The sequence below is a fragment of the Haliotis rufescens genome, unplaced genomic scaffold (genome assembly GCF_023055435.1).
Source record: "Haliotis rufescens isolate VD_foot unplaced genomic scaffold, xgHalRufe1.0.p SCAF_12, whole genome shotgun sequence".
NCBI lineage: Eukaryota > Metazoa > Mollusca > Gastropoda > Lepetellida > Haliotidae > Haliotis > Haliotis rufescens.
Window position 1 is genome coordinate 36,966,630 of NW_025963802.1, and position 22,527 is coordinate 36,989,156.

At 43.1% G+C, this 22,527-nt stretch overlaps 1 protein-coding gene across 1 annotated transcript in view; it reads right to left on the minus strand.

Moving 5' to 3' along the window:
• LOC124136575 (nucleolar complex protein 3 homolog) overlaps positions 1 to 22,527 on the minus strand; it is a 28,430-nt gene extending 5,903 nt beyond the window's left edge. The window contains exons 1-15 of the mRNA XM_048393588.1: positions 22,509 to 22,527; positions 21,341 to 21,624; positions 19,695 to 19,876; positions 17,991 to 18,181; positions 16,493 to 16,654; positions 14,809 to 14,902; positions 14,056 to 14,114; positions 12,964 to 13,152; positions 10,845 to 10,901; positions 8,833 to 8,952; positions 8,211 to 8,291; positions 5,645 to 5,745; positions 3,655 to 3,727; positions 2,606 to 2,741; positions 525 to 595 (exon numbers count right to left, since the gene is read on the minus strand). Coding sequence (XP_048249545.1) covers positions 525 to 595; positions 2,606 to 2,741; positions 3,655 to 3,727; positions 5,645 to 5,745; positions 8,211 to 8,291; positions 8,833 to 8,952; positions 10,845 to 10,901; positions 12,964 to 13,152; positions 14,056 to 14,114; positions 14,809 to 14,902; positions 16,493 to 16,654; positions 17,991 to 18,181; positions 19,695 to 19,876; positions 21,341 to 21,624; positions 22,509 to 22,517 — 1,809 coding nt within the window. The 5' untranslated portion in view covers positions 22,518 to 22,527. The remainder of the gene's footprint in view (positions 1 to 524; positions 596 to 2,605; positions 2,742 to 3,654; positions 3,728 to 5,644; positions 5,746 to 8,210; positions 8,292 to 8,832; positions 8,953 to 10,844; positions 10,902 to 12,963; positions 13,153 to 14,055; positions 14,115 to 14,808; positions 14,903 to 16,492; positions 16,655 to 17,990; positions 18,182 to 19,694; positions 19,877 to 21,340; positions 21,625 to 22,508) is intronic.

The window sequence follows — 22,527 nt, forward strand, 5'->3', positions numbered from 1 at the left end:
GCTTTTATCAGTATTCCAGTTATATCATGGCGTGTCAGCTTAATGTGGGAGGAAAGCCCGAAGTGATGTAGGTCTCAGACGTTTGCCACTTCGGTGAAACCCACGAGCACAGGTATGGTGCTGACAAACCTAGAAACATAATCTGGGCGAACCGGGATTCGAACCCACAATCATAGGTTTCTGGCGTGTCCAAGAGACGAAACTCTGCACAGCGAATCGCGGCGCCTTAGACGACTGGGCCACCCGTGCCCCCAAGACAAAAAGAACTGTTTGGACTTTTTCTTGAATGATTGTTTCCATGGCGGTCATAATTACCTGATACCATGATAAGTTACGCCTCAATTTACTTCCTGGCTGATGTATCCACGATAGAGTCAAGAGAGTCTGAATCCTGCTTCAAGTTTTATCATCCAACATAACAAATGACAAATGTCCCTTCCTCAACTGACACACAGTTACAGATGTGTGTGTCCTGAAGGTGGTGACATGCATCACAACTATATACCTGGTAACGAGATTCTCACCTGCTTTCTCCTACGGCTGATCATGAGGTCCAGGCAGTCCAGGATGATGGGGACGTCGTCACTTGAGCGTCCTGAGGAGGAGGAGGGCACAGAGTTAGTGAATGTGGTTTAACGCCTCTTTCAGCAATATTCCAACAATATCACAGTGGAGGAATTGAATCCAGGTCTTTGGCGTGACGAGCGAACGCTTTAACCACTAGGTTACCCCACTGCCCCAATTTGTCTATAGTAATTTAACCACACGTCCAATAACTGACTTAAGAATTAAAGTTTGCTCTACCCCATGTGTAATATAATAAAGCAAAATTTTGCCTGAACTATAATACCGGTAGTGAAAACACAAGGCTGCCAACGTTCTAATAGTTCAGGGCAAAACGATACATTATTACACCACACGTTGGGTAGAACAAACATTGTTATTTTTCTAAGATGCCTAAGTTATGACTAGCCTTGTCTTTTATGAGAGATGGGTTTAAAATGAAATCTGTAATAAATGGTGCCTTAAATTGAAAATCCTTTAACAGGGCTAACTGACAGGCTGTTCCACCTAATTGCCTGCACCCTGACATTAATACACAAAAGTGGGTTTAAAACAAAATATAATATCGGTAAAATTGATAGTTTTACTAAGTCACATTTTATCCTCCATTCAGGGTGTGATTATCCATAACCCTATGGTTATTGTGTCGCTGGTTATAGTGAGTTGAGGTGTTTTCTGTCATACAAGTTGCAACCTTGTTTCCAGCAATAATGTTAGAGACTGCAGCAACAGCAAGCCATGCAATAGCGTGCTTACCAAGCCGGTTGCACTACTTAACATTGTAACTCACGTGAATCAACGGCCTGATTAGGGCGTGATATGGCTCGCTATGGGATGAACATGGTGGACTGACGGAGGACGAGCAACAGCCATTTTGTTTGACTTAAGTATGATGCCTGTTGCCCCACTGAGCAACAGGTGTACACGTGGTTATGAAATCTTTCAAGAATTGCCCATGCCTGTGTCTATACACAGCCATAATTCCCCCGGCACTGACGTCCGCCCCGGACAACTCTGTGGCTGCTTTGGCAGGGACACTGGTTTGAGTCAGTGAGTGAGTGAGTTGGGTTTAACGCCGCTTTTAACAGTATTCCAGTCATATCACGGCGTGTCAGCTTAATGTGGGAGGAAAGCCCGAAGTGATGCAGGTCTCAGACGTTTACCACTTCGGTGAAACCCACGAGCACGGGTATGGTGCTGACAAACCTAGAAACATAATCGGGGTGAACCAGGATTCGAACCCACAATCATAGGTTTCTGGCGTGCCCAAGGGACGAAAACTTTGCACAGCGAATCGCGGCGCCTTAGACGACTGGGCCACCCGTGCCCCCAGACACTGGTTTGAATATGTTTGGGAAAACCCAACTGCATGAGAGGTGAGGTGAGGTGAAATGGGGTTTAACGTCGCGTCCAAGATTATTGCACTTATATAACGATGTGCATGTACGTGTGTGTGTTTGTGTGGCTGCTTGTACTAGTCCGGACTGATGCTGATTTATAGTGCTAGCTCACCAAGATACCAAGCCGCAGTTTAACATGAATACCCCACTCAGACACAGTATACTGACACTGAGCCGACCAGTCCTTGTTTTAGCCCCTTAATGCCGAGTGCAAGACAGGGTAACAACAAGTACCATCTTTTAACATCTTTTGGTATGACGCGGCTGGGGATCGAACCCCGGACCTTCCGCTCTCCGGGCGGACGCTCTACCACTAGACCACGAAGGCGGTCAACTGCATGAGAGATGGTAGACATAATCTTTCCAGATGCGCCACCTTGCTTGACAGTAATGAAAGAATGATGTTTCAATGATACGTTAGATCACAGGGGAGGTAATTTTAATAGTGCCCAGACATCAGTCCATTATGATGCAACTCATAAAGTGTACAGTCGGGTCCTTTAATCTTTAGCGAAGCCTCATAGAATAGTGTATAGTAGTGACTAGTGTATACAGGTGTTGGGCAAAGGTAAGTTAGCCACATTTTACTGTTTACTGCCTGGGACAATGGTTATCTCCCCCTCGGGTCACCATCAACACACCTGCGTGGACCTTGAAGAGCATCTGGTAGAGCTGCTTGTAGAAAGTCATGGGGTCAATGTTGAGGGCGGAGCCCTGCCCCGTCAGTATGGTGAAGGCTGTCTGGACACAGTGCAGACTCTCGCGGTACGTCAGGTCCTGGAGGGAGAGACAAGGAATGACAGTGTGTTTAACACCAGTCAGCAATATTCCAGCAGTCAGCAATATTCCTGTACAGTCAGCAATATTCCTGCAAAGTCAGCAATATTCCTGTACAGTCAGCAATATTCCTGTGCAGTCAGCAATATTCCTGCACAGTCAGCAATATTCCTGCAAAGTCAGCAATATTCCTGCAAAGTCAGCAATATTCCTGCAAAGTCAGCAATATTCCTGTACAGTCAGTTTATACTATACAGACCGCCATCATGCAGCTGGAATATGGTGCAGTGGTAAACAACAAACAAACAAACATAAAAAACTCACTTCAGGTAAACAAAACAGGAGATATTAAAGTTTGTCATTTCATGATTTACGGTATCACTCCAAATTTATGATATTATTAAATAATGTATGTGATCACCTTCCAAAATCAGTGTTGTTCATCATAATAGCTAAAATGGATAGAATTATCATTAAACTGCCCGCATGTTATCAGAAACGATCAGGCCACTGTAACTTGATAATGCCCTCATATTGCTTGACGACAGGCCATTATCACGGCCATTGTTGGGTGACGTCATAGGGAGTGCAACAGTGACGTCATCTGGTTTGTTCTATGATGTTTCCATATTTGTAAAAGTGGGTCAGTGACAATCGTTGAGTGTTGATAGCAGTAAATGTTTGAAAACTGATATTGTTGCTTATTTTTATTTGCTAACAAATTCTATCCATTTTAGCTATAATAACGGTAATGCTATTTTTCAGGGCATTATCATTTGCAGAAGCTCTTTGTCGTCGGGCAGTTAATGGAAGACCTCAGGCTCCTGCAAATGATAATGCCCTGAAAAATAGCGTTACCCCTTATATTACTGGTTGGGTGTTGAAACTGACAGTGTTGAAAGTATTTACTTACACCTGACGTGATGAGGGACTGAAACACCTTGAATAAGTCATCAAAGAATTCTATGTTGATGAGATGTGCGAACCTGAAGATGAAGAATAACATCATATACAGCACATACTTGGGCTTGGACGAGTCCAAATTTACTACCCGGATACCCAACCCCCTATTACCCGACCCTACCGGGGTACCCACTGCAGGTCTCAAGAGTTGGGAACAAAATGTCTGATTGGTAATTGTCTTACCACAGCCCTGGCCAGAACTATTTAGATATGTATCAAACAGTCAGATCATGCATACACGGAAGTTGACTGAAGCTTTATCTTTCCTCAAACATATATAAGTTAAAGGGAATGTGTGCATCGTCAGATAGAAATCCGAACATTAGCGACTTGTAGTGTCACCACTGAGCTATAGTGAGTTGTTGTCATTAAACAATATATCACATGATTAACCACGGGTCCGGGTAGTCCTGTGGGTACCCAGCTCCTACTCAGGACCCACCCGACCTGAGTACCCGTGTTATCCGTCCCAGCCCTAACACATACATTCCAACAAACATCCGCTGAACAATGTCATTTCGTGCCTGAACATGTGACAGGGTGACACATTGTTTACAAAAGTAAAACAATTATGACTGTCGCCAACCATGTAAGCCATCTCTGTTCTAGGCAACCAAGTAGAATTACCTTACAGCGAAACCAGCTCATCCATGTCGCGAAAATAGAGCAACAGCAGAAGTGGTGAAAATAGGAGCATGCTCATTTGTGAAGCAGGGCGGTCGGGTAGCCTAGTGGTTAAAGCGTTCGCTCGTCACGCCAAAGACCCGGGTTCGATTCCCGACATGGGTACAATGTGTGAAGCCCATTTCTGGTGTCCCCCGTCGTGATATTGCTGGAATATTGCTAAAAGCAGCGTAAAACCATACTCACTCACTCACTCACTGTTGGTTCTGCATACATTTGTGTATGACCAATGTATCGACAGCATCTCTGCAGAGACGCATGGTTACAGGGCCTGGTTACACAAAGTGAACTTAGCATTAGACTGTTATAAATCTGTGTCATGGTTTGGGAGTTAAGACAGTTGTGGCTCCTAGATGGCTCTATCGAAGGTGCACTGGATATGTGCTCACTCACTCACTCATTTGTGAAGCAAAACTTGGAACCTTTATCATGTTACTATCTTCGTCGGTTGACCTGACCTAGCTCATATAAACATGCTTTCTTTGTAATTTCAGGGGGCTTTTGGGTAGCCTAGTGGTAAAAGCATTTGCTTGTCACGCCGAAAGCCTGGGTTTGATTCCCGACATGGGTACAATGTGTAAAACCGATTCTGGTGTCACTTGCCGTGATATTGCTGGAATATTGAGTAAAGCGGCGTAAAACCATACTCACTCACTCACTCTTTGTAATGTCACACTTCTGATATATGGAATCTAGACCATGTGTCAAGCAGGAAAAGTTAAGTTTGTGAGAAAAGTAAACACTCTTATATCATACTGCAAATACCCCATCATGGTGCTCTAAATCGACAATGGTGTCATCACTTGCCAGTTCACGAGATAGTGACGGTAAAGGAAGGACTATATGCATTCGTCACATACAACAGGACATGATGGAAGTGCATGTAAAACACAGTGGACACATGTTTACCAGACACAGCAACTCATGCAGGACACAGGACAGAAGTATGTATAGCAGTGAATGGAAACCCAGTCAGATGTGACTGTTAACCTTCTAGCTCCTCGCAGGCAGCTTGGGTTGTAATCTCCCAAGGGAGTACTAGTTTAAAGACAGAGATATGTATCTAATTGTGATGCTCCAATTAACTGTTTTCATCGATGGGTGATGAAGAATACTGTGAAAAGATGTTTCTCAGATTGTGTATTTTCAGTTATGACTTGTCATCAGTTGCTGTGCCATCCAAAAATCCATGTCAACCGATTCCAAACACTGTTATCACAACCCACCTGTATAACCTGACATAATAATGTTCCTACCTGGCCAGTCCCTCTAGGACTGATGGCAGGAGCACAGACTGTGTGGCATTCTTCAGGATCCGGAAGTAGGTCACAAACACTGCATGGATAATCTCTGTGTGCTGTAACAAGAAAGTCACGAACACTGACAGAGGCGGTTTGCTTGATACAGGAAACTGCTTTGCGATGTTGTCAAGTAAAGCGAATCAGTCCACGCATGTCTCAACTTCCTAAACTCAAAGCACTGCACACAGTAAAATTATTTATTGTAACTGAATCCTCACACCGCTATATGAAACTATCTTCACCCCACCAACATCTATCTCCCCTCCCTATTCGCCCAACAAACACCTCCTCTTTTTATCCCACCAACATCTCCCCTCCCTATTCACCTCACCAACATCCCCCCTCACTATTCACCTCACCAATATCTCCCCTCGCTATTCACCTCACCAACATCTCCCCTCACTATTCACCTCACCAACATCTCCCCTCCCTATTCACTTCACCCCACCAACATCTGACTCCCTATTCACCTCACAAACATCTCCCCTCCCTATTCACCTCACCAACATCTCCCCTCCCTATTCACTTCACCTCACCAACATCTGACTCCCTATTCACCTCACCAACATCTCCACTCGCTATTCACCTCACCAACATCTCCCCTCACTATTCACCTCACCAACATCTCCCCTCCCTATTCACTTCACCCCACCAACATCTGACTTCCTATTCACCTCACAAAAATCTCCCCTCCCTATTCACCTCACCAACATCTCCCCTCCCTATTCACTTCACCTCACCAACATCTGACTCCCTATTCACCTCACCAACATCTCCACTCGCTATGCACCTCATCAACATCTCCCCTCGCTATTCACCTCATCGACATCTCCCCTCACTATTCACCTCACCAACATCTCTCCTCACTATTCACCTCACCGATATCTCCTCTCACTATTCACCTCACCAATATCTCCCATCACTATTCACCTCATCAACATCTCCCCTCCCTATTCACATTAACATCTCCCCTCCCTATTCACCTCATCTACATCTCCCCTCGCTATTCACCTCACCAACATCTCCCCTCGCTATTCACCTCATCAACATCTCCCCTCCCTATTCACATTAACATCTCCCCTCGCTATTCACCTCACCAACATCCCCCCTCCCTATTCACCTCACCAACATCCCCCCTCCCTATTCACCTCACCAACATCTCCCCTCCCTAATCACCTCATCAACATCTCCCCTCCCTATTCACATTAACATCTCCCCTCGCTATTCACCTCATCGACATCTCCCATCACTATTCACCTCATCAACATCTCCCCTCCCTATTCACCTCACCAACATCCCCCCTCCCTATTCACCTCATCAACATCCCCCCTCCCTATTCACCTCATCGACATCTCCCATCACTATTCACCTCATGAACATCTCCCCTCCCTATTCACCTCACCAACATCTCCCCTCCCCTCCCTAATCACCTCATCAACATCTCCCCTCCCTATTCACATTAACATCTCCCCTCGCTATTCACCTCACCAACATCCCCCCTCCCTATTCACCTCACCAACATCTCCCCTCCCTATTCACCTCATCAACATCTCCCCTCCCTATTCACCTCACCAACATCTCCCCTCCCTATTCACCTCATCAACATCTCCCCTCCCTATTCACATTAACATCTCCCCTCCCTATTCACCTCATCGACATCTCCCATCACTATTCACCTCATCAACATCTCCCGTCCCTATTCACCTCAACAACATCCCCCCTCCCTATTCACCTCATCAACATCCCCCCCTCCCTATTCACCTCATCAACACCTCCCATCACTATTCACCTCATGAACATCTCCCATCACTATTCACCTCACCAACATCTCCCCTCCCTATTCACCTCATCAACATCCCCCCTCCCTATTCACCTCACCAACATCTCCCCACCCTATTCACCTCATGAAGATCTCCCATCACTATTCACCTCATCAACATCTCCCCTCCCTATTCACCTCACCAACATACCCCCTCCCTATTCACCTCACCAACATCTCCCCTCCCTATTCACCTCACCAACATCTCCCCTCCCTATTCACCTCACCAACATCTCCCCTCCCTATTCACCTCATCAACATCTCCCCTCCCTATTCACCTCATCAACACACCCCCTCCCTATTCACCTCATCAACATCCCCCCTCCCTATTCACCTCATCAACACCTCCCATCACTATTCACCTCATGAACATCTCCCATCACTATTCACCTCACCAACATCTCCCCTCCCTATTCACCTCACCAACATCCCCCCTCCCTATTCACCTCACCAACATCTCCCCTCCCTATTCACCTCATGAAGATCTCCCATCACTATTCACCTCATCAACATCTCCCCTCCCTATTCACCTCACCAACACACACCCCTCCCTATTCACCTCATCAACATCTCCCCTCCCTATTCACCCCATCATTATCTCCCATCACTATTCACCTCATCAACATCTCCCCTCACTATTCACCCCACCCCACCAACATATCCCCTCCTATTCACATCCCCACATCTCCACTCCCTACTTACCAGTTTCAGCTTCTTCTTCTTGTCTTCTGTGGCCTGGACCTCCTGCAGCTCCTGATTGATCTTGTCCATCGCTTTCTTCCTCTGAAACATTGAGCTGTAGCCTAGCAACACCTTGGATCTATCTCTGTGCCTTTGGCAAGCAAAGTTGGAAACAATCATTGTTTTGTTCAAAATTGAGATTCTTATAAGGTCTTAATTTCTTCAATTAAAGCACTTATAATATCTAAGATCAACTTTACATTTAATGCAACAATGTAAGGCCAAACATAAAAGCCTCTTCCTCTCTATTAGTCCTGATTTCAATGAAATACAAGTCGCCTCTACACAACGAGTGAGTGAGTGAGTTGGTTTTAACACCGCTTTTAACAGTATTACAGTTATATCGCGGCGTGTCAGCTTAATGCGGGAGGAAAGCCCGAAGTCATGCAGGTCTCAGATGTTTACCACTTCGGTGAAACACAAGAGCACGGGTATGGTGCTTACAAAACCTAGAAACATAATCAGGGCGAACCGGGAATCGAACCCACAATCATAGGTTTCTGGCGTGTCCAAGGGACGCAACTCTGCAGAGCGAATCTTTAAAATGACCACATCCATGTTGAATAAATCTAACCTAACAAACCTTCTTTTCTTTCTTTGACAATCTCTGTAGTTGTTCTTTCCGCCTCTCGACTTTCTGATTTTCCCCAAATGTGGACAAGTCGACCTCTCTGATCTTGAGAGCTAAAAGTGTGTCCAGTACCTACACAGCAATAAAAGTCACTTTCCATCAAATACACAAACATTTGTCACACACACTGTCCATCAAATACACAAGCATGTGTCACACACACTGTCCATCAAATACACAAACATGTGTCACACACACTGTCCATCAAATACACAAACATGTGTCACACACACTTTCCATCAAATACACAAACATTTGTCACATTTACTGTCCATCAAAAACACAAACATTTGTCACACACACTGTCTATCAAATACACAAACATTTGTCACACACACTGTCCATCAAATACACAAACATTTGTCACACACTGTCCATCAAATACACAAACATTTGTCACACACACTGTCCATCAAATACACAAACATTTGTCACACACACTTTTCATCAAATACACAAACATTTGTCACACACACTGTCCATCAAATACACAAACATTTGTCACACACACTGTCCATCAAATACACAAACATTTGTCACACACTGTCCATCAAATACACAAACATTTGTCACACACACTGTCCATCAAATACACAAACATTTGTCACACACACTTTTCATCAAATACACAAACATTTGTCACACACACTGTCCATCAAATACACAAACATTTGTCACATTTACTGTCCATCAAATACACAAACATTTGTCACATTTACTGTCCATCAAATACACAAACATTTGTCACACATACTGTCCATCAAATACACAAACATTTATCACACACACTGTCCATCAAATACACAAACATTTGTCATACACACTGTCCATCAAATACACAAACATGTGTCACACACACTGTCCATCAAATACACAAACAGGTGTCACACACACTGTCCATCAAATACACACACATTTGTCACATTTACTGTCCATCAAATACACAAACATTTGTCACACACACTGTCCATCAAATACACAAACATTTGTCACATTTACTGTCCATCAAATACACAAACATTTGTCACACACACTGTCCATCAAATACACAAACATTTGTCACATTTACTGTCCATCAAATACACAAACATTTGTCACATTTACTGTCCATCAAATACACAAACATTTGTCACACACACTTTCCATCAAATACACAAACATTTGTCACACACACTGTCCATCAAATACACAAACATTTGTCATACACACTGTCCATCAAATACACAAACATGTGTCACACACACTGTCCATCAAATACACAAACAGGTGTCACACACACTGTCCATCAAATACACAAACATTTGTCACACACACTGTCCATCAAATACACAAACATTTGTCATACACACTGTCCATCAAATACACAAACATGTGTCACACACACTGTCCATCAAATACACAAACAGGTGTCACACACACTGTCCATCAAATACACAAACATTTGTCACATTTACTGTCCATCAAATACACAAACATTTGTCAAATTTACTGTCCGACCATCGCTGGGGACCAATTCTACCCGGGAATCCCCGCAGGGACAACAAATCAGGCAGTGAACACAGCAGGCAACATTGTGATGGGGCTTCACAAGAATATAACTGAGAATAATATCATTTAGCATGATGTAGGGCTACTTTTGTTTGTTTGTTTGTTGTTTAAAGCCGTACAGCTACATGATGGCAGTCAGTACATAATCGAGGCTGGACCAGAAAATCCAGTGATTGATATCATGAATATTGATCTACGCAATTGGGATACGATGACATGCATCCACCAAGCCTGACCGCCAAATCCTGTAAGTCGCCTTTTACGGCAAGCATGGGTTGCTGAAGACCTTTTCTAACCCGGATCTCATGTATGGCATCAATGAGTGATTACGACATTTACGACTCGGGCAGCACTCTATTGGGAACAAAAAGGGCTAACTGTTTCAAACGGGTGACACAGAAACACTTTGATGTTACCTTAGGCTTGACACTGTAGTTACACGCTTTGACCATTCGCCCAATACTTCGCACAATCTGAAAACAGAAGAAAACTATTTGAGCTAAAAGCATAAAACAAGGATAACTGTGATAACACAGAAAGCTATGGAGTTCTGACACACTTGTGGCACATGAGTGTACTGAGAGAGTTGACACACTTGTGGCCCATGAGTGTACTGAGAGAGTTGACACACTTGTGGCCCATGAGTGTACTGAGAGAGTTGACACACTTGTGGCCCATGAGTGTACCAAGAGAGTTGACACACTTGTGGCCCATGAGTGTACCAAGAGAGTTGACACACTTGTGGCCCATGAGTGTACTGAGAGAGTTGACACACCTGTGGCCCATGAGTGTACCAAGAGAGTTGACACACCTGTGGCCCATGAGTGTACCAAGAGAGTTGACACACCTGTGGCACATGAGTGTACCAAGAGAGTTGACACACCTGTGGCACGTGAGTGTACTGAGAGAGTTGACACACCTGTGGCACGTGAGTGTACCAAGAGAGTTGACACACCTGTGGCACGTGAGTGTACTGAGAGAGTTGACACACCTGTGGCACGTGAGTGTACTGAGAGAGTTGACACACCTGTGGCACGTGAGTGTACTGAGAGAGTTGACACACCTGTGGCACGTGAGTGTACTGAGAGAGTTGACACACTTGTGGCCCATGAGTGTACCAAGTGAGTTGACACACCTGTGGCCAATGAGTGTACCAAGAGAGTTGACACACCTGTGGCATGCGGGTGTACCAAGAGAGTTGACACACCTGTGGCACGCGGGTGTACTGAGAGAGTTGTCTCACCTGTCCCCCGTGGGTGTACTGAGAGAGTTGACTCACCTGTGACCAGTGAGTGTATACACCTGTAGCCTATGGGTGTAATGAGAGAGTTGACACACCTGTGGAACATAAGTGTACTGAGAGAGTTGACTCACCTGTGGCACGTGAGTGTACCACGAGAGTTGTCTCACGTGTCACCCGTGGGTGTACTGAGAGAGTTGACTCACCTGTGACCAGTGAGTGTACACACCTGTGCCCTGTGGGTGTACTGAGAGAGTTGTCTTACCTGTCCCCCGTGGGTGTACTGAGAGAGTTGACTCACCTGTGACCAGTGATTGTACTGAGAGAGTTGTCTCACCTGTGACCAGTGAGTGTACCAAGAGAGTTGTCTTACCTGTGGCCCGTGGGTGTACTGAGAGAGTTGTCTCACCTGTGGCCCGTGGGTGTACTGAGAGAGTTGACTCACCTGTGGCCCGTGGGTGTACTGAGAGAGTTGACTCACCTGTGGCCCGTGGGTGTACTGAGAGAGTTGTCTCACCTGTGACCAGTGAGTGTACACACCTGTCCCCCGTGGGTGTACTGAGAGAGTTGACTCACCTGTGACCAGTGAGTGTACACACCTGTCCCCCGTGGGTGTACTGAGAGAGTTGACTCACCTGTGACCAGTGAGTGTACACACCTGTCCCCCGTGAGTGTACTGAGAGAGTTGTCTCACCTGTGGCCCGTGGGTGTACTGAGAGAGTTGACTCACCTGTGCCCCATGGGTGTACTGAGAGAGTTGTCTTACCTGTCCCCCGTGGGTGTACTGAGAGAGGACACACCTGACTGTGACCAGTGAGTGTACTGAGAGAGTTGTCTCACCTGTCACCCGTGGGTGTACTGAGAGAGTTGACTCACCTGACTGTGACCAGTGAGTGTACTGAGAGAGTTGTCTCACCTGTCACCCGTGGGTGTACTGAGAGAGGACACACCTGTGGCCCTTGGGTGTACTGAGAGAGTTGACTCACCTGTGACCAGTGGGTGTACTGAGAGAGTTGACTCATCTGTGACCAGAAAGTGTACACACCTGTGCCCCGTGGGTGTACTGAGAGAGTTGTCTTACCTGTCCCCCATTGGTGTACTCAGAGAGTTGACTCACCTGTGACCAGTGATTGTACTGAGAGAGTTGTCTCACCTGTGACCAGTGAGTGTACCAAGAGAGTTGACACACCTGTGGCCCGTGGGTGTACTGAGACAGTTGACTCACCTGTCACCCATGCATGTAAAGAGAGTTGACACACCTGTCACCCGTGGGTGTACCAAGAGAGTTGACTCACCTCCAGTGTCACCTGTCCTGCCTTGTCATCACGGAACACCTTGGTGACGGTGCTGATCACCTGGTCCCTCAGCACGGCGCCCCGTCGCATCAGTGGCATCAGGACGGTAATGATGTTGGAGGAGTAGTTGAAGTGGGGGTGGTGCACCAGCAGCTCACTCATACACCGACACGCCAGCTCAGACACGGACTGAAAATACATCACAAATTAATAAATTAAAAGTGATTCCATTGTATTTCATTGGCTAACCAAGCAATTTTGGTTGTATATAGTTTTCCATAAATCGAAAAATATAAAGCATGCCTACTAACGGACTACTATTTCCAGATTGGCTGAAAATATAATGGTTGCAACTTGACTTGCATTACTGCAATACATTAAAATTTGTTGCCATGAAAACAGAAAAACAAAAAAATTAATATATCTACAAATCAAAAGTTCCATGGAAAAATGGCAAACAGATTTCAAAACAGGGCTCGGAAAAGGATAGGAATGCTGACGTCAATGCCATCACACACCAATGCCAACACCAACGGAGCCAAAAACAATATGCCGCGCGTCCCTATTTCTTTTTGTGGGGGAGAGACACATCCAGGGCCACCACAACTGACAAGCGTCAAGGCGAGATACCCAATATAATTTGACTGAATGAATCAATGATAAAAGAAACACATCTGGCTGACATACTGACTTATGTAAATGGGGGAGTGTGCAAGATTACCCATAAGTTTGGTTGAATGCCACTTTGAACAGTATTTCAGTTACTTGATGCAGTGCCAGTATAAGGTGTGGGAGGAAAGCCCAAGTTTGGATAGGTTACCATAATCAGGGCAAACCCATGATTACAGGATCCTGGCATGCCAAAGGGACACAACTCAAATTGCAGCACTCAGACAACTTGGCTCCTGTAGTCACAGCTTAATATAACTAAGTTTCAAAAATATTCATCATAATTCTTGTGAGATGTTTTCATTTCATTTATCCAGAAGACAAGATACTGATAAGGTTTCACCCATTACTTAGTCTCATAACTTCCCACCTATTTCAGTTACCATGGTTATAGTGATGTGACAGTTTTCATTCAAATCTCACCCTTGACACATCTTTGGGAATCTCCATCTCAGGCTGCTTTTTACTCTTTGGCATTTTTCCTGTTTTGACAACAACAAAAAATCATAAACATTTTCACCAGTCACCCTAAGACAAACAAGCATGAAATACTCATATCCCCCGCCAATATGACATGTCCGGTTGTGTGCAAGACAAGAAATATTGTACGGTTTTTAAGGTCTGCTCCAGAAACGAGCACTACCGCCATTTTCAGTCTAAGTCAAAGTTGTTGCAATGGAAACTTGAAAAACAAAAAAAATTTAAATCCAAAACTAGCAAAAGGCACCTCAGTTCACCACTAGACCTCTTTATGTGCCAAGTTTGGTTAAGATATCTCTCATGGTTTTTGAGTTCTGCTTCAGAATATTTTGGGGAATATTAATCAAAAAGAAAACGAAGCATTCATCTAAGGCTGACTGGTGACACCCATGGTTAGAACCTGTCTTCAGCAACCCAAGCATGTTGTGAGAGGCGACTATGCTTGTCGTAAGAGGCGACTTTGGTTGTTGTAAGAGGCGACTAATGGGATTGGTTGGTTGCTGTCTTGGTTGATGCATGTCGTTGTTTCCCAATTGCATAGATCGATGCTCATGAAGTCAATCACTGGATTGTCAGGTCCAGACTCGATTATTTACAGACCGCCGTCATATAGCTGGAATATTGATGAGTGAGGCATTAAACAACAAACAAGCAAAAAAACAGCTGACTGGTGAAATGTACAGATGTGTTGCTCACCTTTGATTGACATCTCCAGATGTTCCAGGTACTCCTTATAATTAAGGAGCAGTGCACATTCATATTCGTGTAGGCTTCGTGTTTCTTTTTTCAACTAAACAAAAAAAAGAGAGAAAAGTCAGTGGGGCAGTTAGTATCAGTTCAAGCTGGTTCCATTCCATTCCAATAAGTCAAAAACAGAGTTTGTCAAAGTGTTGTTATACGTCAAGTTTCCTTCCCTCTGTATATGTGTGTGTGTGTGTGTGTCTGTCTGTCTGTGTGTGTGTCTGTGTCTCTGTCTCTGTGTGTCTGTGTCTGTCTGTGTGTGTCTGTGTGTGTGTGTGTGAGTGCGTGCGTGCGTGCGTCTGTCTGTCTGTCTGTGTGTGTGTGTGTCTGTGTCTGTCTTTGTGTGTGTCTGTGTCTGTCTTTGTGTGTGTCTGTGTCTGTCTTTGTGTCTGTCTTTGTGTGTGTCTGTGTCTGTCTTTGTGTGTGTCTGTGTGTGTGTCTGTGTGTGTGTCTGTGTGTGTGTGTGTGTCTTTGTGTGCAGGGATGTGAAATCTCCGCGGAAACGCGGAAAATCGCGTTTTTTAAAACAGTAGTCCTCGGAAAAAATCATCTTCCGCGTAAAAATTTAATTAAAAAAATTAAAAAAACACTCCGAAAAATATGATCGAAAACCGGATATTTGGCGCGGATTGTCCTGTTTTCGATGACGGCTTTCACCAGCATAGGTTTTCGGACATCATATGTTTTCTGTCACGAATACTTGCACTATAACATGGGGTGTGGCGTCACACATAAATTGTAAATACTCAGAGTCAGCTGATGGCTTGTTTTTAAGATAAAGTTGTCTTTTAGCCTGTAAGTGAATGAGATGTTTTACAGTTGTTCATGTGATAAGCGAAAAAACTATGAATGTTTCTTCAGCGTCCAAAACCCCATGTCATGGGGATAAATGTTGTATTTATGTCTTATGTTTGCAATGGAGTTTTGTTTGTTCCATCAAAAGGTAAGTACAAGGTAAGTTTTTTTCAATATGCTTCAACATGGGGAAAGGGTCAGACATTGCACGCTTGTGACAGTTGTCCTTGTGTCTGGGGAGTGGGGGTTGAAGTTTATGGCAGTATTGCTCCCAGACCAGTGCGCGAAAGCCATGCCCGATTTTTTAAAAGTACTGATTTAACTCAGAAATTTTACTGCATCTGCCATCTTGTTTATTTGACTTATTGACTTTTGCCATTGACTTATTACATTTCTTGATGTGAATGTTGTCCAAACTGCATGAAATTGCTTAAAATGCAATCAAATGTTTTAAAAATTTCTGGGGGGCCATGACCCCAGACCCCCCTAGACTTTTCCTCTTTTTTTCGGGAAAATCTGCTCACATCCCTGGTGTGTGTGTGTCTGTCTGTCTGTGTGTCTGTGCTTGTGTGTGTGTGTGTGTGTGTGTGTGCGTGCGGCTGTCTGTCTGTCTGTCTGTCTGTCTGTCTGTCTGTCTGTCTGTGTGTCTGTGTCTGTGTGTCTGTCTGTCTGTGTGTGTGTCTGTCTGTGTCTGTGTGTGTCTCTGACTGTGTTTGTGACTCTCTCTGTGTGTGTGTGTGTGTGTGTGTGTGTGTGTGTGTGTGTGTGTGTGTGTGTTTGTGTTTGTGTGTGTTTGTGCGACTGTGTGTGTGTGTGTGTGACACGTAGAAGCTGAGGAACCAACCTGCTGTGCCTTCTCCTTGTCTGTGAGCAGCCTGATCTTGTAGCCAGGGACGATGTCCTTAAACACCTCCATCAGTGACACCATCACTAGCTTCCTTACGGTGATGTACAGGTCAGGCTCCTTCTCGTTCAGCATCAGACGAAGCTCACGCACACGCCGGATCTGAGAAACATTGGCAACATAAAACACTGGTTAAAGTATCCTGTGCAATGTGTTCTTGGGTGTTAGTTTTTGTTCTCTAATTTTGTACCTCATTTACAGATGAAACATGTGAAAAGATAAGAAGACGAGGTCATCTATACCCCCGCCCAATGTCCACTCTTATGTGCTATCAAATGTGACATTGTAAACTATCAGTTTATCCACCTGCTTGTGGAAGAGGTTGAATACAAGATAATTGGGAGCATCATAAATAGCAAAAGGCACATCTACACTATATGGTGAAAGTGTTACCAAGTTTCTTAAAGAGATCTGTAAACATGGTAAAATAATTTTCCAGTTCCGCTCCGGAAATGAAACCCACTGCTTTCATTTTGTTCAAATTTATCAAATTTATATGAAATAAAAGAAAAATTCAGAGGAATCATAAATAGCAAAAGGTACATCACACTATATGGTGAATGTGTGTTGAAAGTTTCATAAAGATATCTCGAATAGTTTTCTCCGGAAACTGAACCCACTACTTCCATTCAGTTCAGAGGCTAAGTAAATATTTGAAAAAAATATATATAAAATATATTTAAATGCAGGGAAAACTTATATAGCAAACGGCACATCTACACCATATGGTGAATGTGTGTACCAAGTTTTGTAAAGTTATCTCTCATGGTTTCCATGTTCACTCTGGAAACAAAACGTGGTGGACGGACAGGACGGAGCCCGTTTCTATATCCCCCACCAACTTCGTTGGAGCAGGGGTAAAAATGGGGAAACACATATCTTATTCAAATAAGGCCCTGATAGTAGCATCCAAGTTAAATTGTTTGGATCAACAAATTGCCAGATTAACGGATGATTCTTGCGGAGTAATTTTTTCGTACATGTCTGGACATTCTGGAAATATACCACTCAAAAGAAGTTAAAGAATACACGATTGTTTCATATGACTATACTTAATCTGTCATAGCCATGACATATTAACTGTAGTCATGTGAAAAAAGCAGTGTTCCTTAACTTCTTGTGAGTAGTATATATGCCCTGTAAGTGGGTTTCCTGGTTTCCTGATTACCAGTTCTTGATCAATAGTTTTTCATGTTTCCGTGGTTACACAGTACAGAGATAATATATTTGTGAATTGTTCTAATAAACTATCTTTCAACCCTTAAGCAAGTCAAATGACTAAAAAAGCTCTTTCATGTCATCTGTCAACAGTATGATACACTGTCAATCCAACACACCCAAACAAGGTTTTGGTTTGTGACGGCGGTCTGTAAATAATCGAGTCTGGACCAGACAATCCAGTGATTAACATCATGTATATGTTACAATCAACACCTACGTTTTCTTGTGGGTTTTCCAGTATTGAAGTAGCTAACAAAGCAATGGTCTGTTTCCTCTCCTGCAATTTCCTGCTTCTCATGACCAAGAGCTCCACGTTAGAAAGTGGCCGAAGAGGTTTTTCCTCCACAGCTTCTGGACCCTTCATATCCTCTGCATCGACTTCACCATTTTCCCCTTCCTCATCTTCATCTGGAGGTCAAACATCAAAAGATTAAGTTATTAAAAATAACTTCAACAAACCTCGTAGGACAGATAATTTCTTTCCCATGTTTACACACCAGGAGTGAGTTGGGTTAAACACAGCGTAAGAAATTGGCACTAGTCCTGTTGTCCTTGCCAAACTGCCCAATAGTTAAGGTACCATAAGGACTACTAGAAATTTGCCCTTTTTAAGGGTTTTGCTATATATCATTATAAGGGCTAGTGGTTCAAACCTGTTAGTTTCTACCAGTGTAACATTGCCTTAAACAGTGTTCCAGTTATATCGCGGCATGTCAGCTTGATGTGGGAGGAAAGCCCGAAGTGATGCAGGTCTGACATGTACCACACAATCATCGGTCTGGTGTTGACAAAGTGAAACAATACGAAGTTCAAAAAGTAAAGAATGATCGGACTACCGGTAAATCTGAGAGAAAATGGAAACCCTTGAACAATTACTTTTTCTCTGAATCTAAGATTTCAAAACAATAATATACTGTTAATAATATTCAAGTCCTATCCACTTTCATCTATGTATTTAATGTGCGCTTCTTCTCACTGTTAATCCATTAGTCTTATGAAGCTCCATGACAATGACTAACGTGTACATGAATCATGACTACTTGAACTGAAATAAAAAACTTTGAAATTAAAGTTCCACATTCTAATCATCTATACATCAGCTGTCATACAAGGGAGACTGGGTAGGCATTCTTCCCTGGAAGTATCATAAGATTGCTTTTTTGTTGTGTAATACCGCACTCAGCAATATTAAAAAATATCATGGCAGCCTGTCTGGACCAGACAATCTAGTGATTGATACTGTGAACAACAATCCATGTACAGTGACACAGCCATTGACTGACTCACCGAGTTTAACATCAATCCATTTGGTCTTCAGACCACATGTTCCTGGGGACCAATTCTAACCCCACTGGGGTCCCAGAGGTAAACGTGCTTCAAATTCATATATGAGAAGGCATATAGTATACAGCAACAGGCAATCTCCCTACTGTCTGATTCCAGTGAGGCTTTTAACATGTATATAATACTTGCAATGTTTGGAAATTTTGGATGAAATTTAAAGGGTCATTTCCTTAATTCTCATGTCAAAATGACATATTAAGGGGGACGGTTGATAACATGAATGATTACAATTATGTTTGTTTATGTTTGCTTGTTTGTTTTTAATGCTTCACTCAGCAATATTCCAGTTATATGATGGCGGTCTGAAAATATTCAAGTCTGGACCAGACAATCTTGTGATCGATGTCATGAGCATCGATCCACGCAAATTGGGATACGATGACATGCATCAACCAAGTCAGCAAGCCGAGGCTACGCATACGACAAACATAGTCACCTTTTATGGCAAGCATGGGTTGTACCCAGATTTTCATAGGACAATTAAAATTAGGAAGCCAAAACAAAATCATGTTCACTGGAACTGTTATTACACAAAAATTCTCTTGTGGTATCAATGGCAACATAGGAGTGTTCCTACCTATCTCCTCCACCATTCTTGTGATGACCTTGCCACTGTCGCCTTTGATTGGCAGCAGCATTTTCATGTTGGCATTCTTGTCATGGTTGACCAGCTTCCTCGGTACTTCTTCATAGCGAGACAAATCGTCATCCTCCCCAGATGTAGGTTTCCTCTTTCGACTTCGAGGTTCATTTTTCAACCTGTAGTAATATCATACATTTATTTAACATTTTACCTCAGTGTTTGTCTGTTTGTTTGTTCGTTCAATTCCATACTCAGCAAATGTTCCAGCTCTATGACAGTGGTCTGTATATAGTCAAATCTGGACCACACAATCCAGTGATTGACATCATGAGCATCGATCCATGCAATTGGGATACGATGCCGAACATCAACCAAATCAGTGCTCGAAATTAAAAACAAAAGTTCAGGAGTCTTTGCCACAACCCTATTGTTAAACAATAAAATATTAAGGAGGTTTCTTGGATTCGAAAACTATTGTAGCAAACCCCAAGGACCCCCCATATCCCCTTTATTTCAAAACACTGCGACCTTCACATTCTTCAGTGGCACCGACAGTGTTTGGGAAACAAAAGAATATTTACACTTTGAAATCGCCTACTTTTGAATAAAATAACTTCAGGCAAAAGCTATTAAAACTTTCACGAGTGAGTGGGTTAAGGTTTTGACTGTATTTAGCATTATCCCAGACACATCAGCACGGGGTCATCAAGTATGGACCTCACATACTGAACCCATGTGGTCAGTCACACCCAGGTCTTCAGCTTTGTCACCATCTTCCAAAGGCAAGGGAGTTAACTGACCATTAAAGTCCAGTTTCCACCCTTGCTGAACTACATTGGAATTTGGCAGCTTGATCGGAACGCCACCAGTGGCTATTATGAGTTATGTCCCTTCTATGTCCCTCCAATTGACCAATCATATTACACCTTTCATATCACTTGCATTTCAAACAAAATGGCAGAGCCCAGTCAAGACGATCTGATTGATAATCAAGATCTATATTGTAATAAAACAGGTCTTACCTCACAAAGCACATCAAATCATTTGAGCACCATGATTAACACATAAAAATATTCAGAAAATATCAGTCGATGCATGTTGTTTACAAAATGGATGTCTAGTTCGTTTCGCAATTTTGATTGGACTATGCATGGACTTAAAAGTCCAGCCACAATATAACTCTGGAATTACAGCCTAGTTTGACAAGTGTGGAAAATGGACATGTATTGTCAGATCACCCTCTTGCCCCGGAGACACTTGAAGATCCGGGGTGGAATAGGTCTTCAACAACTAATGCTTGCCGTAAAAGGCGAATATGCTTGTCGTAAAAGGCGACTAACGGGATCTGGTGGTCAGGCTCGCTAACTTGGTTGATGCATGTCATCGATCTCAATTGCGTGGATCGATGCTCATGATATCAATCACTGGATTGTCTCGATTATTTACAGACCGCCGTCATATAGCTGGGATATTGCTGAGTGTGGCATAAAACAACAAGCCAACCAAACAACCAACTCTTGCCTCGAAAAAATGCATTGTTACAAAACCATTAGGCCACCCCTCGGTCTTTTCCCTAGTTTGAAATAATACATCATCAATACTATATGAGGAAAGCATCATGCCATGAAAAAAATACTTACTGTTTAGGTAGATTGGCAAATGAAAGATCTCGTCCCTTTGACAAGAAAAATTTGAAATCACTCTTGTGAAGTTCCCCGTTCTGTTCTCCCTCAACTTCCTGGTCTGTGACTTTTTCCTTTTTTTCGTTGATGTGACCTCTTGCTGCAGCTTCTCGGACACCCTTCCTCTGTTTTCTTATTTGCAGTTGTTTCTGTTTCTTCACTTTGCCTTGTTTCAGCAACTTGTTGTTCTTTTTATTGGCAATTTTACTCGAGCTTGTTTTGCCACCCTTACCTTTCTTTTTCTGAAAAAGAAAACGGGGTCAATCTACTTTTCTAAAGGCCTTAACCATGTTAACAATACAAGTTTACATCATGATACATGAACATGATGAAGATTACAAGTGCCCTGCTGAAGGTGAACTTTGTCAGAGTATGAATCGATAAGGACTGATTGATAGCCATGATAGCAAGACTTGAACCAGTTTCATGTCGTTCCGTCAATCCAGAATTAGATAACACACCTCTATTAACAAATGAGTTCAATGTAATTTGTGCATGTTGAGAACAATCTGAACAATTTTGCAAAGAAAAATGTCTTCTAAAAAAAAAAAGTTCTATGCAAGTCCATCAAGATAAACTATCCGTTATCATGGTTATTGGTAAACAAGTACTAATTATTTGTGACAGTGCCCGTGGTCTCAAGGGCTAATTGAAAGACAGAAGTCTTTCCAACAATGGATGGTGAAAGTTTTAGTGGGACAGACTGCAATTTTAATCCACCCTGATAAAATAAACAGGAAAACCATGAAGACAGGAAAGACAATCTATTTCATGTATGTGGGCTTGAGAATGGAATCATGAAGGTGTGACCAAAAAATCCTCAAATTCAGCGGTTTCTTTGATTTGACATGTTCTTATATCAGATGATGGCTTTGTTAAAAACTGTGGTTAGTTAGATTTTCATGCGACAGAAGTCCATACGCCAAATAGCGACAAAACGAAAACCTAAAATCCATATCATTGCGGTCAGTATTCGACAATATACATGTCAATGATAGCAGCAATGTCATTCTACTCATGTATTTGGGTGTATTTGCATACACACACTGAGCAAAGTGTACAGAAAAGTGAGAAATCCACTAAAAACAAAGATTTTACATATGCCCACGTGCAGAAAATGACTTACGGAGGCCATGTTGAATCGG